Genomic DNA, 16,845 nt, shown 5'->3' with positions numbered 1-16,845 from the left:
TTTGGATTTACTCTGTCTTTTTCCTCTCCTAACTTCTTAGGTGAGTCTCTTATCTCATTATTCTCCAGCCTTTCTTTCCTAATGTAAATATTTAAGGCTGTTAATTTCCATTTCGTATCTTATTATCAATAGCAATTTGTTATAAACTCTAATTTGATAGAGTCCATTGTCTCTGATAGTTTTTATGAATTTTTTGTATTGTTTTTGATATATTCCTGAGGATAATTTTTTCTCCCTGTTGGCAAAGCAGTCTTGGTAATTTTCCCTCAAAGCCTTTACTCTTTCTATGACACCATGTAATAACCCATTCAGCAGAATCCAAAAATAAATAACTGTGGCATAGACTACCAGTTGTCTCACCCAGTATCCATTTTTCCTTTTTTTCCTAGTAATAGGACCCCCATTTTTTATAGCTGGGCTATAAATAGCTGGGCATGTGGCTACTCAGGATAAAGACTTCCTTTCCCAACCTTCCTTTAAGCTAGGTATGGCCAAGTGACTAAATTCTGACCAGTGAAATATTATTATAACTTCATATATAGTATGGATGTACCTAGTTTTGCATATTGGGTCTGTTTCTAAATTTTTCTTTTCCTCCTCTCTTTTTCTCTTAGTTTCTCTATAAGTCTTCCTTAAATTTTATTTTTCTTTTCGTTTTTTAAAATATCGGTTTTATTGAGACTAATTTAAATAAAGTAAAATTCATACCTTAGCATACAGTTTTATGAGATTTGCCACAGTTATACAGAAGAGTTCCAAAAAGTTTGCTCCCACCTTCTATAGTTACCCCTTCTACCATTCGTGTCTGGCTTTTCTTCAGCTTCAAACTAGTTGGTTTCCCTATGACCTCAGCTCTCTTAGGAGTTCCAAAAAAGTTACAGTTTTACAGATTATTTGGCTTTTGTTGTCATTAGGAAGGGAATGCTACTCTTTCCAGCTGGGCACATTATTTTTCTTATCAAGTCATTTTTAGTAAATTCAAATTTCCATATATCATTTTATATTAACACTAGCATTTGAATATCTCCCACAGATGTATTTTCTTTTATGTTCAAATGTATCTTCATTGAAATTTTATTTAGTTCTACAGTGGTCTCTTAGGTACTTACCTAATTTCTATTTGAGATCTTTTAAAGATTAGTGTTAAAAGAGTATCACTTTAATATGTAAGTTTCAAGTTTATGAATTCTCCGACCTTTTCCCCAATTTTTAGTTCTGATTTTCAAATTAAATATTAGCATATGTTATCCTGAGTTACACTTTGCAACTAGAGGACTTGTTTTGTTCATATGTAATCAAAGGAATATTAGAAAAACTTTACAGTGTATAATTTATTGATTGCCAGATTTATTATTTATTGTACTTACCATTTTAGTGTACCTAGCTAATTTTGAGGTGATATGAAAATCCTTTGTTCTTTACATCATTGTGTTAAGGAATTGATTTTTATTACCAAGAAATTGTTAATACTGATAAAATATTTTTTGAAAATATTTTAAGTGAGCTGCTAGTATCTCTTGTTTTTTAAAATGTGGTATTATAGTGTTTGATAGATTATTTTTTAGCAGGTATCTACAATTTATTGAATTGATTTTAAATGATATATTTACTAAATAATGTATCATCATGTTTGAAATAATATTGCATATTTTTACCCAATCTTACCCAGTCATTACATACATGGACTTTAATAGTGGTTTACTAAATATAACTTTATCTTTTTATAGGTTATTTTAGTGTCTGCCAATAAGTTGACTCGTTATATAGAACCATGCCAGTTAACAGAAGATTTTGGTGGGAGTCTCACCTATGATCACATGGACTGGTTAAATAAGAGGCTGGTTGGTATATTACAATGAGATAAAATGTTATTGCATATCAATAAGACATTTTGATAACTTTATCATTTTAATCAACTAAAAATGTAGATTATTGCTCTTTTTACAAAAATGGAGAAATATAGTACCTACCACATTATAGTTTATGGACAAGTACAGTGGAGTTGGACTTATTAATACTTGATTACAATCCTGATGCCAGTTGCTAAGTATATGACCTTCAGCAATGTATTGAATCTCTCCTTGCCTTGGCTTCCACATCTCTAATATGGTGATAATAGTACTTACGTTGTGGAACTGTGGGGAAAATGCAATGACTATACGTATAAAGCACTTAGAACAGCACCCGACATGACGTTAGTAGCACCATATAAGTGTTAGCTATTACTGTTGTCATTAACAGCATTAGTAAAAGTTGTAAATTTTTTCAGTAGAATAGCAGAGTAGCATAATTTCTTGAGAGGCAATCTAGTAGATATACCATTTTCAGAGGATATTTAAATATCAACTGGAATTATCAACTTGAGCAGTTTGACAGATTAAATATTTTCATTTCTGAAAATGTATCTTCTTTGTCAGTCCAGACTTTTGAAATCAGCTACTCTATATAATTCAATGTTGTTTTAATAAACTCCTAAAAGAACAAGCTTTAAATTAACTCAGTTTAGGTTATATGCTAATTTTATAGGAGAATAATAAACTTTCAGTTTTCTCTGAATGGATAACCATTTCTATTTCCACTATATTTGAAAAGTGTTGCCAGACAAGTGGTTGTCTACTTTATTACATGTCAACATACTTGCCCAAATACCTTTTTAGAAATATTTGAAGAAATCATATTAAAATTGTAACTAAATCATTTTTATGCTACATACTTACATATAAAACTCTTAAGCATTACAAGTAAGCAATGTGGCTTGGTGATAGAATAACATAAAGAAATGCTCTGTAACTGGTATTGGAGGCTTAGAACATGTCTGAGTAACATTCATATAGTTACAGCTGTCATTGGTGCAAGTGTTTCTCAGAGAAACACAGGAATAAAAATAAAACTGTCTCAATGGTGAATAAAATAATTTCTTTATGATTTTAAATTTTAAAAATTCCTTATTCATTTAAACCAGTCATTGTTTTAAGAAGCAGTTTTGCCTTCTCTTGCATACAGTGTCGAGCTGTTGTGGTCAAATTGCACTAAGTGATGTCCAGGAAAAGAAAGGGAATCCTGGCTGGCTAATTCTATTGCTCTTAACTGTTGATTTTTGTTACATATTAACTTTTAAGATTTTTCTTAGTATGTTAATAAAATCTCATATTGTAGGTTTTTGAGAAGTTTACAAAGGAATCTACATCATTATTGGATGAACTTGCTTTGATTAACAATGGAAGTGATAAAGGAAATCAGCAAGAGAAAGAAAGGTAGGTGGCTAGTGGCCTGCAATTATATCCTTGCAAAGCTATGATTAATCTCATAAAAGATACCTCTATGTTAATATAAGCTGGAAGAACTACAGTAAACAAGTCTGCATTCGATCAAAATCAAATTCATGAGAATTTGCATGTAAAACGTATTGATTTGAATCAGTTTCTTTACAAAAGCCATTTTTTGATGAATAGTAATGTATTTACCTTTTTCTGAGACTGTAAAATGTTCAGTTACAAGAATATATTCTCAAAATGAAACAATTTTCTGCCTTTTTAGAGTTCTACTCTTTGCTATTGAAGAATATGAAAAAGGTTGCAGCTTGAAATAAAATTATTATAACCTTATTTAAATACATTAGCACTTAAATGTCTAGCTTGTAGAACTTTCTCTGTCCTTTGTAAAGTACGTGATATTCATGAGTTCAGCTTGGCAAATTTAGTGTTTTATGACATGGGATGAAGTAATAGTTGAGTTGTATTATCTAAATATAACTACCTAGATTTATCGTTTTAACAGATTTCCATTGAACTTTACAACCTTGTCAGGTTTCATTTTTCTGTTAGTATGCCAAGTTCCTCTCCACAGATAAAAAGCACTTTAGGAAGCAAATTAGCTCTTCCTGGTCTCTTGATTATTACTGGTCACTAGAACAGTAATTTTTCATTAAGAAATTTGAAAGACTCAACAATCATCCTTGTCTGTCTATCTCCTTTGAATCTGACCTTGAAAATACAGTGGAACCTTGGTAAATGCTTCCTGTTATTCCATGAATCTAAATGTGGTCACATATTAATTAACTGAGATAATAAGGTAAGAGAGATGCAACAAGATCATAGTTTTAACACCAAATCTTGATTAAAACAAAGTCAAAATGTGAAAAAAAAAACGGTTTGAATATAAATCTAGTTAAAGTTAACCATAGCAGTTAGGAACATTGTTATCCTATAGATGCCATATAAAAACATAAAATTATAAAATTTTGCACATATATATTAATATAAATATATAATTATGTGTGTAGGGGTATCACAGATACATATATGCTGTGGTTTAGGAATTGAAAATGTCACACGAGTTACTTAATAACAATTAGCTGAACTTTCTGGCTTTCTGATTAGTCTATGACATTAAATTTGATGTTTCTTAGTTATATTCCCCAGGAAAGACATCCCCAGAGGGTACCTGTAGAAAATGAGTTCATAGTCAAAGAATTTAATGCTGTTGACTATAATTTCCCTACCTGAGAATGACTGTGAGCATTGCAGATTATAGGTTCTGAGGAATCAGAAAAGAAACCTGTTTAATTGCTTCCTTAAAACTTCTCATACTTATATGGCAATGGGACCCCTTTTTTTTCACCTAATAATATCATTTTGTATTTTGGGAAACACTTTGGAAAACGTTGGTTTGCAAGACTACGTGAAGTAACAAATGAAATCTTGTAGTTGCCAGTCCTTCCTAAAGGAATTTAAGTATTATTGCTGTTTCTTTTAAACCCGGGATAATAAAGTTCCTCCTCTTCTTTATGTCAGTCCTCAGGAACCATCTAGCTGTACAAGATGTGAGGGCCTAATCAACTGACAAAAAGTGAAAAATTTAGCTCAAGACCAGTCAGTTACAGCTGCACTGTCCTTGGCTTTGACTTTCCTTCATCTTCTCTTTCCATATGTGGTTAAGAAAATAAAGACAGAAGTCCAACTGCACAAGAAGCATAAATAGAATAGGAAAGAGAGTGCAACTGCTAGGAGACACACACACACACACACACACCCACACTCTTACCTGAAATATTAGAATATTTGCAAAAGGCCGTAGGTAAGTAAAGTTTTGATCGGAGGATAGCTCCATACCTTTTCAATGTTGCGTTTCTGGGTTACTACATAGGTACAAATTTCATTTTGAATCTTCTGATCTGTAGTTAGAACCCTAATCCATTGCAACCACTAGCCCCGTGCTACAAATTTCATTTTGAAACAAATATTCAGTGGATAAATACTAAATGGATCACTTTGACGCATTTTAAATAATACTATAATTAATAACAATAAACTGTATTTTTCTAAGTTGTATATTTTATGGTTTATCACATTGGTATTTCTCTGGCTTGCCAATATTTCATTTTCTCTAATGGACTTCCTTATGCTTAAGAGAAATTAGCATGGTGGCATAATATGCTTCAGATTTTCATATTTGTGTGCCCTTGTTTTGATATGTATGTATAAAAGAATTTCTTAAGTTATATGTATAGAAATATAACTTTAAAAATTACTCTTTTGGTGCTTGTCAGGTCTGTGGATTTAAACTTTCTTCCGTCAGTTGATCCTGAAACAGTTCTTCAGACAGGTGAGATGAAAAGAACATATTTATTAGTGATCATAATCCAGTAAGCCAGTTGGATTGGTTGGTTCATTAAATAAACGTTAATTCAGCACATATGTGGTACGTGTGGTAGAAACTCAGGAGGAAATTTTTCAAACTGCTTTTTGGTTTAACCTGTGTTCATATACTTTATAATATTTAAAAAATTTAATAATGATAAATTATTTGGATTATTTCCTTATCTGTAATATGAAGATAAAAATTTCTATTTCAGTGGGTTGCTATAGGAATTATTGAATATTTATTATGTGCCAGGCATTGCATTTTTGTAAATTTTCGTATTTCATTCATAGCAACCCTTTGAGATAATTGGTATTATTTTCTCTGTTTTGTACTTGAGGAAGCCAAGGCATAGAGACATAAAATAATTTGCTCAAGATCAAGCTATCAAAGTATTAAGCTCTATCACCGTAGCTCAAAACAAGTCTAAATTCAAAGCCATTAGCTAAACTGTTCTACAGTCATCTATGTAAAAATATTTAGCACCTTGTGATGCCCTTGCACACAGTGAGTGCTCAGTGCTGCCTGATATGCGTATTCCAGCCCAAATATCTCTAGTAGTAGTTTCATACATTCTAGGAGAACAAATTGTAATTATTTACAATGGAAATACCTTAATTTTATTTCTAATCAATTTTTTTCTAATAGCTCATAATTCTAATGCTATTATGTACCAGACACTATTCTAAGCACTTGACATATGTTAACTCATTTCTTCACGATAGTCCTGTGAAGTAGGTACTATTATCGTCCCAATTTTAGGATGGGGAAACTAAAGCATAAAAAGGTTAAGTAACTTATGCAGGTTATACATCTAGTAAATACTTGAATTGGGACTTGAGTCGAGGCAGTTTGGTTTCAGAGTGTGTTCTTTGAAATCATTACGTTGTGCTGCTTCTCTAATGGAAACCATATCTATAAGGAAAACGTTAAGGAAAATAGCTGTCAAAGTAGAAAAAATAAATGTATTCTGATATTAATGGCTTTTATGAATATATATAAAAAGACTTTGCACAAATCTTTAAAACAGGTATCTTTCCAATTATAAATGTAATGTAAAGAAATAAATTCTGAATATCTTTGTTGTATTGACTCAGTTGTCCTGTTTTTCCAGTATGATACAAATTTTATTTCCTTAGATGACAAAGAAATACTTGTAATCTCTGAATTATTATATGTTTAAAAGGTAGAGTAGACTGTTAGTAATAATACTGCTCTAAATTTAAAACTAAATTCCATGTATGTATTTAACATTTTGAAAGCTGCTTATTTTAAGCCATTGAATTAAGAAGCTTTTAAAGTTTGTATTTTAAAATTAACTTTATATGCTACTAGGTCCTGTTTTATATGGTATTAACTCTTAAAGTAGGGATTGAAAGAGAATATAAAATAGAGAGATTTAGAATAATCTTGGATATTTTTTAGAAATTGGTAATACTTCCAAACCATAATAAAAGTTCTGTTTCTATTTATTGAAAGCCATTTAAATTTAGGATATTTTTCTAAGTAAAGATAAAGAAAATTTAAATATCTGTATATTGTTTTTGTATCTAAATATTAATCAGAATAGTTTTATTCTAGAAAACAATTTTACCTTATTTACTTTCAATATTAATACCTGTAGCTTTAGATGTTACACATTCTACAATTTTAATTTCTCATGTATGAGTGGATTTTCTACATGAGGTAGCTGTAATTGAATCGCACTCAGTGCAGTTCCAACGCTAGTATGGCCCATTGTGATTCACAGTTAATGTATTGTGGATAGTCTTATAAATAGAGATTATTTAAATATTATTTTGTGCCAGTAATAAAAATTCTCCCTTTAATCATACATTTGTTACAACTTTTTATTTAAGCACTGTGATTGGGAATATGGATTAGTACTGAAATCTTAGAACATATTGTTTGGATTAGTACCATCAGACAGAAATCCTAGAGTATAATTTTGCTCTACGGGGAAATAGGATTGGTTGGCACAGTATCCTAAGTAATAAATCTACCCATAACAAGAATATGATAGATAGATAAGTAGAAAATATATGTATTTCATATATATACTATATTTACTGGATAGTATAGCATATATATGGTATATATATTTATGATACAGTATTTTAATATATTATCTAACTTGTATAGTATATATGTGCACATATATACACACATATATGCAGTTTTTCTGTTTATTGTGATACCTAAATTTTTAAATTGCATTTCAGTACTCATGACCTGGTAGGTAGGCAGGTAGACAGATAGGTTTTAAAAACAAGGAACTAGAATTGAGAAGATTGAGAAGTCAAAGTTTTATTTTTTTATAGATATTAATTACAAGTATCTTTTATTTGTAAAGGGCATGAATTGTTATCCGAATTACAGCAGCGTCGATTTAATGGCTCAGATGGAGGGGTCTCATGGTCTCCTATGGATGATGAACTGCTTGCACAGCCACAGGTTATGAAATTATTAGATTCACTCCGAGAGCAATATACCCGCTACCAGGAAGTTTGTAGGCAACGTAGTAAACGCACACAGTTAGAAGAGATTCAACAGAAGGTGATGCAGGTAGGTGTCTGATTTGAATATATTTAACTCTTTTTCATTCTAAATTTTTTTTTCCTGAGAATTTCTACTATGTGACTGACTTTTTACTAAGTTTTATTTATGCTATATAGGGAATCTTAGACATATCAAACTGGATTCTGAAACTATTTTTAATTTTATATCTTTTTACAAACAGTGTTTGCATTAAAATTATTTCTACAGTGATGATTGAGCATTCAGCTCACTCTAACAGAATGAACTTCTGAAATAACTAGTTGTTGGAAACATCATTAGTGTTCTCAGTGTATTCTTTCAATAAATTAACATTTGATTATTGAGATTTGATTTATTCTTCATTTTCAATAACTTGTTAGTTTTTTTGTTTATTTGGGCATCATGAAGAGTTTTTCTGTTCTAGCAAAATAATACATGTAATGCAAGTAATTTTAATATTACATTTGTTTTTTATGATACGGATAGAAAATATTAAATGTATTTCTTATGAATTTTTAGTTTCTTTTGAAATTGACTTTTATAAGAAAATTAAGCTAAAATACTAAAAATTAACGCTAGAGAAAGACATTTGTGTTATTTAGATTACACTCTGGATTTTTATCTGTTTAATAATTAAGAAAATAAATCTTTAAAATGTTTTATTTAAAAAATACAAATTAGAAACATCCCAATGTTTTTATCTAGATTCATTCATTTACTAGATAGGTGTTTATTACGTGGAAGGCATTGCGTTAGGCTTTTATACAAGATATAAAGGTAGACTTGGCTTTTACTATCAATAAGTTTAAGGAGACAAAGTGTTAAGTGTCCCAAAGACATGACTCAAGTGCCCTGGGCATTTAGAGGAGATTATTTCTGTGGCTGCAAACAATCTGGGAAGACTTAGTGGGGGAAGTAGCACTTGAGCTTGTCCTCCAAGAATGTGGTAGATTTCACCATGCAGTGATAGGTTTTTAAAGAATTGACATTTTGTGGAGGATAAAGAATAGCGTGAGTAAACAATAGAAGCACGAAATCCCAAGCTGTGTTGAAGAAAAAGGAAGCAATAGGCACAGTGGGAAGTTTATGGCCTTTTTGAGTCATAGAGCATGATCAGAGAGCATGATCTCAAGCCCCATTCCTGCACTTATTAGCTGTGTGATCATAGTCACGTTGCTTTACCTACCTGAGCCTCATTAATCTGTCTTCTTTATTTCTTTTCTTCCTCTCTTTCTTTCCCTATCTTCCTTCTTTCCTTAATTGAAACAGGGAAAACAATTATAAGTATTGTATTTGTAAAGAGCATGACTTGTTATATACCTCTTTTGAAAGGTTAATGCTTGAGAAGGACCCAGCCATCAATTAATGGTAGCTATTATATTTATTTCTACTGAACTAGACTCTACTTTAAAGGTCTAGTTCAGTTGTTAGCAAATCTTTTCTGTAAAAGGACAAATATTTAGGCTTTGTGTACCAATATAGTCTTTGTTGCAGTTGTGGCTACTTAACTCTCCAGTTATAGTCAAGAGCAGACATGGACATTATATAAATGAATGTGCATGGCTGTTCTTCAATACAACTTTATTTACAAAAGCAGGTAGTGAGTCAGAATTGGCCCGCAGAATTAATCTAGTTTATGACCTGTGAACTAAAGCGTCAGAATGTCGTGGGAAAAAAAACTTGAAAGGAAGGAACGAGTTGGATCATGGAAGATGTTAAATTTCCAGGCAAAAGGATTTAGGCTTTATTCCGTGATAACCACATATAAACTGGAAATTTCCGAGCATGCATTATGTGTGACTTTTCTTGTATAAATTAAAGACAGTTTATATTAAACCCAGGGAAGCTTTAGCCAGTTAGCTTGAGATTATCTCAGAAAACCACAGAGATGGAAGAGCATAGTGGTACAAAATTCAGACTCTGAACCTAGGGAATCTGGGTCCACCCTCTTCTTCCCCTTACAAGCTGCTTGACCTTTGGACCAGAGTCCTAGTTTCCTCCTCAGTAAACAGAGGATATTAACAACACAAACAATAATAATAATACCTACTTAATTGGACTGTTACAAGGATTAAAAAAGATAATTTTTATAAAATGTTTAGTGCCTGGAAGATAATGAGTCCTCTATTAAAAAGTATATTAGTTTACTCATTCAAAACGAAAGTATACAATAGTGTGACATTGTGTTAGGCTCAGGAATGTAATGGTAAGTAAAAATAGACAAGCTTCTCACCTTTATGGTCCATAATAACATGATGACACACAGAGTTGTCAAATTACAACTGTGCCAAGTGCCAAGAGTGGTGGGAGTAGGATTAGGATAAGTAAATGAAATCCAAAGTACAATCAAAAGGATTAGCTTTAGAATGGAAAAGGGAGAACTCCTCTTTTGTAACAGGAGGAAGGATGGCTAGGGTGAATCCAGAGGTGCCTCCGTGTGCAACTCAAGCATCAAGAAGTTGAAAGAGTTAATGTGTGACGTGTTCTTTTTTTTTTGGCATGACAGAAAAAGCCACCTGCGTGGTAATATGGATTGGGTGTAATTGAAGAGGATCAAAGGTTTGAATGGAGTGGAGGTGATTCAAAATTTTCTCTGTAGGGGAATGGAAGGGTGAAATTATCACTGTCAACCTAAATGACAAACAGAAAGAAGCTCTCTAAAAGAAAATGATGTTTATTTGGGAATAGAGCCTTGCAATAGGAATACATGTGCCATAGTAAACTATGTGTGTATTCAGGGAGATAAAGGAATACAAAGGTTTTTAAAGGAAAAAAAAATGAGGAAGATTACATAATTGTTTTGAAATAATTATCCTTGTCTACAAAGATCAATAACAAGGGTGATGCCAGTCTGAGGTTGGACAGGCAGTTGCTGGGCAGATGTTCTTGTAGAAGTGTATTTTGTGCAAAGTCATGATGGCCTCTGTGCAAGGTTGTGGTTTTTGTAGTCTTTTGTGATAGTTTTGGTTATCGGGCATACAAGCATGAGAGCCCTCTCTTTATGGCCTTCCCCGGCTCTATTTGTCACAGGTTTTATTTGTTTTTAAAAACTCCATTTTGATCTGACAACTTTCATATCACAGAAATGTAGTTGTATTTTGGGGTAGTATTGATCTTGAATTTATGGTAGAATCTTTCTGGCTTTTTAGGTGACCCTATCTGACAATTTGTGGCTGGCTGTTGTGGTACAGGCACAGAGAGAGAATTCATCCCACATGTGTGCTTTGCTAAATGGGATAAATGAGTAGACAGAAAGACAGAGGGGCAAAGGAATTGTATTGGCAAACACATTTTTGAAATAATGGGCCAGCTCAATTGGATAAGGAAGAAACTGGAGAAAGGAGATAATGATTATATTTACAGTGATGGTGTTGATGGCAATGAGATGATTGTTAAAAACAAGTAAACTTCATTACAATTCAGTTTGCTTTATGAGGGTTACAATAAATTGGTTAGAACATTAATATTCACCATGTAACGTTTCCTGCACTCTGTTTTTCAGAGCTCACATTATAAGGAAATATTTATTTCCCTTGCCAAAATGACTACTATATTATAACATATATTCAACTATACAGTAACATATATTTAACTACATAATAACATATATTGATCACATGTTGATCACACTGAGCATGAACTATACTGTTTTCAGTCTTGCAAATTTGAGGAAAATGTAAAAATATTTTTTTTGCTTCCATAAAGATAATTATAAATTCAATATCTCTATTTATGTTGAATCAGTGAAAATTAAATTGTTCCAAATTCATTTTTTTACTGAGTTATCACTGAAAACATAATGCCAGAGAAATTGATAGCTCTGATACATAAACTGTATCATAAGTAGTAACTATTATAGTTATCAGTCACTTACTCCCCATGATTCAAATCGCTAGCCCCAGACTTCATGTCGTATGCAAAGGTTCTCCATATTGTGGCTGCTGTTACAGTTAAAAATTAGATTTCACATGCTTCTGGGTGGGAGACAATCCCACTTCACTGAAATGTGCTATCGTTATTCTCATTATTTATTATGGCAGTAATTACTGCCAGCACTGCAAATGTTATTTCTAGAATCATACATGTGCATTTCTTCCTTTGTAGAGAGAAATCATAGATGCCAAATAGGATACATTCAGAGTTGCATAAGCGTACAGCTGAAGGCTATGTTTTCAATTCCTCATACTCTTTCTCCAGGTCACATGCTTTACATTTGCCTTGATATGTCCTTCTGCCTGGTTTGACCTTGCATACTTCCAGATAGTCTCTCATACAGCCTTTAAAAAACAGCCTGGCTATGAAAGAAGGTTGGATAGTCAAAAGCATTTTTGGCTGCAAGCATTTGTCATGGTGGATTTTAAGAACACATCTCCAAGGTTATACTTTGCATATAAATGTAACCATTGGAAGGGTCACATTGATATGGATTGGGCATAGAACTATTTTTGTAGTAAGTTAATATTCAGATTGATTGAGCAAGATGTCCTGATTGAAATTACATTTTATAACCTAGTTTGGCAAACAGCCATTATTAATGCATTTAAATAGACTTGTTTACTGGGGCATCAACCTCAATTTGCATCATTTTTATTAGAAATAGTCATACATTAACTACGTCTGCGTTTACGGATGTTGCATACTAAGGGAAACTGCTTTCAGCATACATTAAAGCTATATATACATGCACTTGACTATATGATTGTTGTGGTTTTTTTTTTGCAGCAAGGAGATGCCTTTGTTTTATTTAAAATTTATTTTTAAATTTATGGCTCTTTGAAAAGTCCATGCTAATGAATTGTTTTTCCCCCCAGCTATAATGATTTTATTAATCTGCTTCTTTTGTTTCTAGAATATTCTAAAATCAACGTCTAAATGTTTGAATTGGTGTTGTCTTAAATTTCTAAAAACAATATAGACAATATAATAATACATTACTAATTAGTTTAAAATTTTTAAGATGCTTTTGTCTCACTATTTTTAGAATTTAGAAATGTCTAGTGAAATTATTAATTATGTTAATTATTTAAAATACTTAAAAACACTGAGATAAAATGATTTTTAAGTATTTTAAATAATCTCAGTGTTTCTATATCCGTATTTGTAACACATAGTTATAAATGAGAAGCAATTGATTGCCAAGAAGGAAATGGAAAATTGTTCTAAAATGTTTACCTAAGTTTCCTCAAAATTTATTCTTTTTATTTCCATTTTTTAAAGTGTTGAATACAACAGTTAGTTGAGGGACTTTCCTAAGAAACTCGGGGTTCTTATTGTAAAATGCAGATGTGAGAGACTTTATAAAGGGTGAGTGGACAGAAGGCACTAGGCTACAGAAAAAGTGGGAAAAACAAAGAGGCTAGCATGTATTCGTATCACTGACCGTGCGAAGTGTCTTACATGTAATCACTGGTATAGTCCTGACAACAATCCTGTGTGGTAGTATCAGTAACACCATTTTAAAGATGAGGAACCAAAGTCTTTGAATTAGTAGGAGCAGAGCCAGAATTCAGACTCATGCACAGTGCCTTCTCCATGTAGCACTGCTCATCTGTCTCTTTGTGAAAGGGGGATACTTCCCACCGGCTAACAGGGAGAGATCAATTCCTAGTGCCCTGCACTTCCAGAGATAGCTCAAACAAAAGATTAAAGCAGAAAAAATAGAGTTGTTGAGGAATAAACCACTGCATTCTAAAGAGCACCTGACAATAGAAGGCGTAACTTTAAGTGTCCTTGAGTTTAGTGACTCTTATAACAGGCCTGGCCCTGCAGGCTATGAAGTTTTAATGCCAGAGTGTCTCCCATACCTGCCCCATCCAGATCTCCTCTCCTTACACTTGCCTCAGGGACTCGACAGAAGAGGGACTCCTACTGCTGTCATCCTGGCAGACTGTAGTCCCTTCCCTGTATCCTTCTGAGCAGACTAGTTGGAGCCTCTTGTGGATCTGAATATATAGTTGATCCTAAGAAGACCCTTAGAGGGTGTTACCGTAGTATAATTCTACAGTTAGTGTTTAATTTTCTTTTCTAAGTGAGAAAGTAGTATATCAACTTTATATTAGTGAATAAACTAAATTTATATTAGTTAATTCATACATTCAGTTTTATTAATGCTTTGGGAAGAACATTAGATTATGAGTCAGGACACATGGCTTTTAGTCTTAGTTTTTCAATAATGGATTATGTTACCTTGGACAAATCACTTTGAAAAATAGGTTTTTTTAAGTGTTAAATAAGAACTTTGACCGATATCATTTATGATATTTTTTCCAACTCTAAATCCTAAAGTTCTCTGATTTTCTTATCATCATAAGTTCATTTTGAATCTTTTGTAGAAGCATTCCAGATTTGTTTTGGCCTGGTAGATGATCAGATAGCTGAAAAGCTAAGGTGCTACAGTGTACATTTTTCCAAATCAAGGTTTTGGAAATGTTGTCCATTATAGCTGTATAATTCTAAAAGAAACAGTTACTGCCTATGAAAATAGAATTTAAAGAATTTAAATTAAAAATACTTGAAGAATTTTGGGAGGGAAAAAAGAAATTAAAATGAAAGTTTGGAAAGCTTTTGACCATTTAAAAATTTTATCTCAACTTTCATTTATAGGTCGTGAACTGGCTCGAAGGGCCTGGATCAGAACAACTAAGAGCGCAGTGGGGGATTGGCGACTCCATCAGGGCTTCCCAGGCCCTACAGCAGAAGCACGAAGAGATCGAGAGCCAGCACAGTGTGAGAGGCCGTTTGCTCTGCAAGTTACAATGCTGTTATGAATGTGCATACTTAGTAGCATATGTGGTACTAAGTGATAAGTTGCTATACATTTTGGCATAGGGGCATAAAGTACAGTATGTTAAGTGCTTAGGGGTCATAAAGTACATTTGACCTCTTAGTAGATATTCATTAAAAGTTGGTTTTGGTTTTATCTCCAATATAGTTTAATTATATTTTTATAGAAGCACAATTTGTATGAAATTTTAAAAGCTACAGTGACAGAGAAGAAGAGGTATCACAAGATTTGGAGTCATCTAAAGATAGTACATATATAGGTCTTGCAATTTTTCTAATTAGTACTTGTAAGAGACTTAAAAATGAAATCTCAAAATTGCAAATTTGTATGTTTTATGTATTTCACAGGTTCCAACATAATAGTTCTTTTATGCTAAAAAAATCGTATTCAGTAATTTATATTTAACTTACAAACCCTGTTCCTGAGGACATAATCTTTTAATTCTCTTGGTACTTTTTAGAAAACTTAATGCTGTTGTGATTAATTTGAACCTAATGGATTGTTCTGGAGCATGTTACTATAGTATAGAGTCTATTATTTGTTTCTCTATTTAGTTCCTGAAAACAGTATTTACATGAGAACGTGCTAGACTTCATCTACGAGAGGATTTTGTTGTGAAAGTGTCCCAAAAATTCTTTTAGTAAGGGTGCATGACACATGAAGATCCTGAAGACAATATTTATATTTTGTTACTTTTAAAAGATGCTAAGAGAAATAATTGCAGTTAGAAATTGTATTATATATGTTCTGTACTATATATACATCCACAAAAGGAATCTAAGAGTACATTATGTATTGCATATAGTATGGATGAAATTACAGATGGTGTATACATAGAGATTCTTGTCTTTAAAAGTTTGTTGTTGTGTTCTTAATATATTTATAAGGTTTAAAATCAGCTTAAAGAAACAACTTGCTTATGGGTGGCCTTTTCCATGTGCTTAAGCATACTTAAAAGGTGAAATCAGTACACAGAATTTTTTAATTGGAAAGGACCTTATAGATTATTCTAACTCACCACCTTATTTTATAGATGAAGAAACTGGGACACTACATTTTTTGATCAATGAGTAACTGGACTAGGATTAAAACACAGATGTCCTATCACCTGGTGGGATCCTTTCTCTCTGGCTGTCTTAGAGAACCCTACTGAATTTCATGGATATGCATATAGCATTTTTTTTTCATTCTTATACTTTTAATACTTGAGGACATATACACATCTGTTGACATTTGCGTTCATAGACATGCTTTCCAAAGAAAAGACACATTGATGGCTTATCACAGACTTCTTAAAGCCTGTGTGATATTTGGGATTTGTTTCAAAATTGGGAAGCAGGGACAGAATAAATGAAACAGGATTGGCCGTGAGTTGATATTTATTGAAGCTGGATGATACATGGGGGTTCATTATACTGTTCTTTCCAATCTTGAATAGGTTAGAAATTTTCTACCCTAAAAGGTTGAAAAAAAGGGATTGTACTATTTTAACCAATAGATGGCACTACCTTGTCACCTTGAGGATAGGTTGGTTGATGCTGAATGAATGTAATAACTTATGGTGTTTAAGATATTTTAATATTTCATTTAATTTCTCTTTGTAAGTAAAAGTCAACAGTTTAAAGCATTTATTGAAATTTTTCAGGTCTTGTGAAATTATAATGACAAATTTCTAGTATTGACAGCTAATTAAGGGTTGAATTTGGGAAGACTTTTAACATACCATTTTGCATTAAAACACAATGTCAAGTATTAAATTTTAGGTTCTGCATAAAAGCATAATGCAGATATAAAGCTAAGAAAGCCCAACTGTGTTAGGATATTGAGTACTAATATATAGAAAAGTGAAAAATCTACTAATATGTATTTTTTTTTGTTGGTTT

The 16,845-nt window shown here is 32.2% G+C and overlaps 1 protein-coding gene across 1 annotated transcript in view; it reads left to right on the top strand.

The window, feature by feature from the left end:
* SESTD1 (SEC14 and spectrin domains 1) overlaps positions 1-16,845 on the top strand; it is a 119,240-nt gene that overhangs the window by 85,411 nt on the left and 16,984 nt on the right. Inside the window, exons 6-10 of the mRNA XM_012650707.1 lie at positions 1,728-1,841; positions 3,157-3,254; positions 5,549-5,604; positions 7,994-8,205; positions 14,782-14,904. Coding sequence (XP_012506161.1) covers positions 1,728-1,841; positions 3,157-3,254; positions 5,549-5,604; positions 7,994-8,205; positions 14,782-14,904 — 603 coding nt within the window. The remainder of the gene's footprint in view (positions 1-1,727; positions 1,842-3,156; positions 3,255-5,548; positions 5,605-7,993; positions 8,206-14,781; positions 14,905-16,845) is intronic.

The sequence above is a fragment of the Propithecus coquereli genome, unplaced genomic scaffold (assembly GCF_000956105.1).
Source record: "Propithecus coquereli isolate 6110/MARCELLA unplaced genomic scaffold, Pcoq_1.0 Scaffold34, whole genome shotgun sequence".
NCBI lineage: Eukaryota > Metazoa > Chordata > Mammalia > Primates > Indriidae > Propithecus > Propithecus coquereli.
Note: the sequence above shows the minus strand (reverse complement) of the source record. Positions and strands in the feature narration are given on the sequence as shown.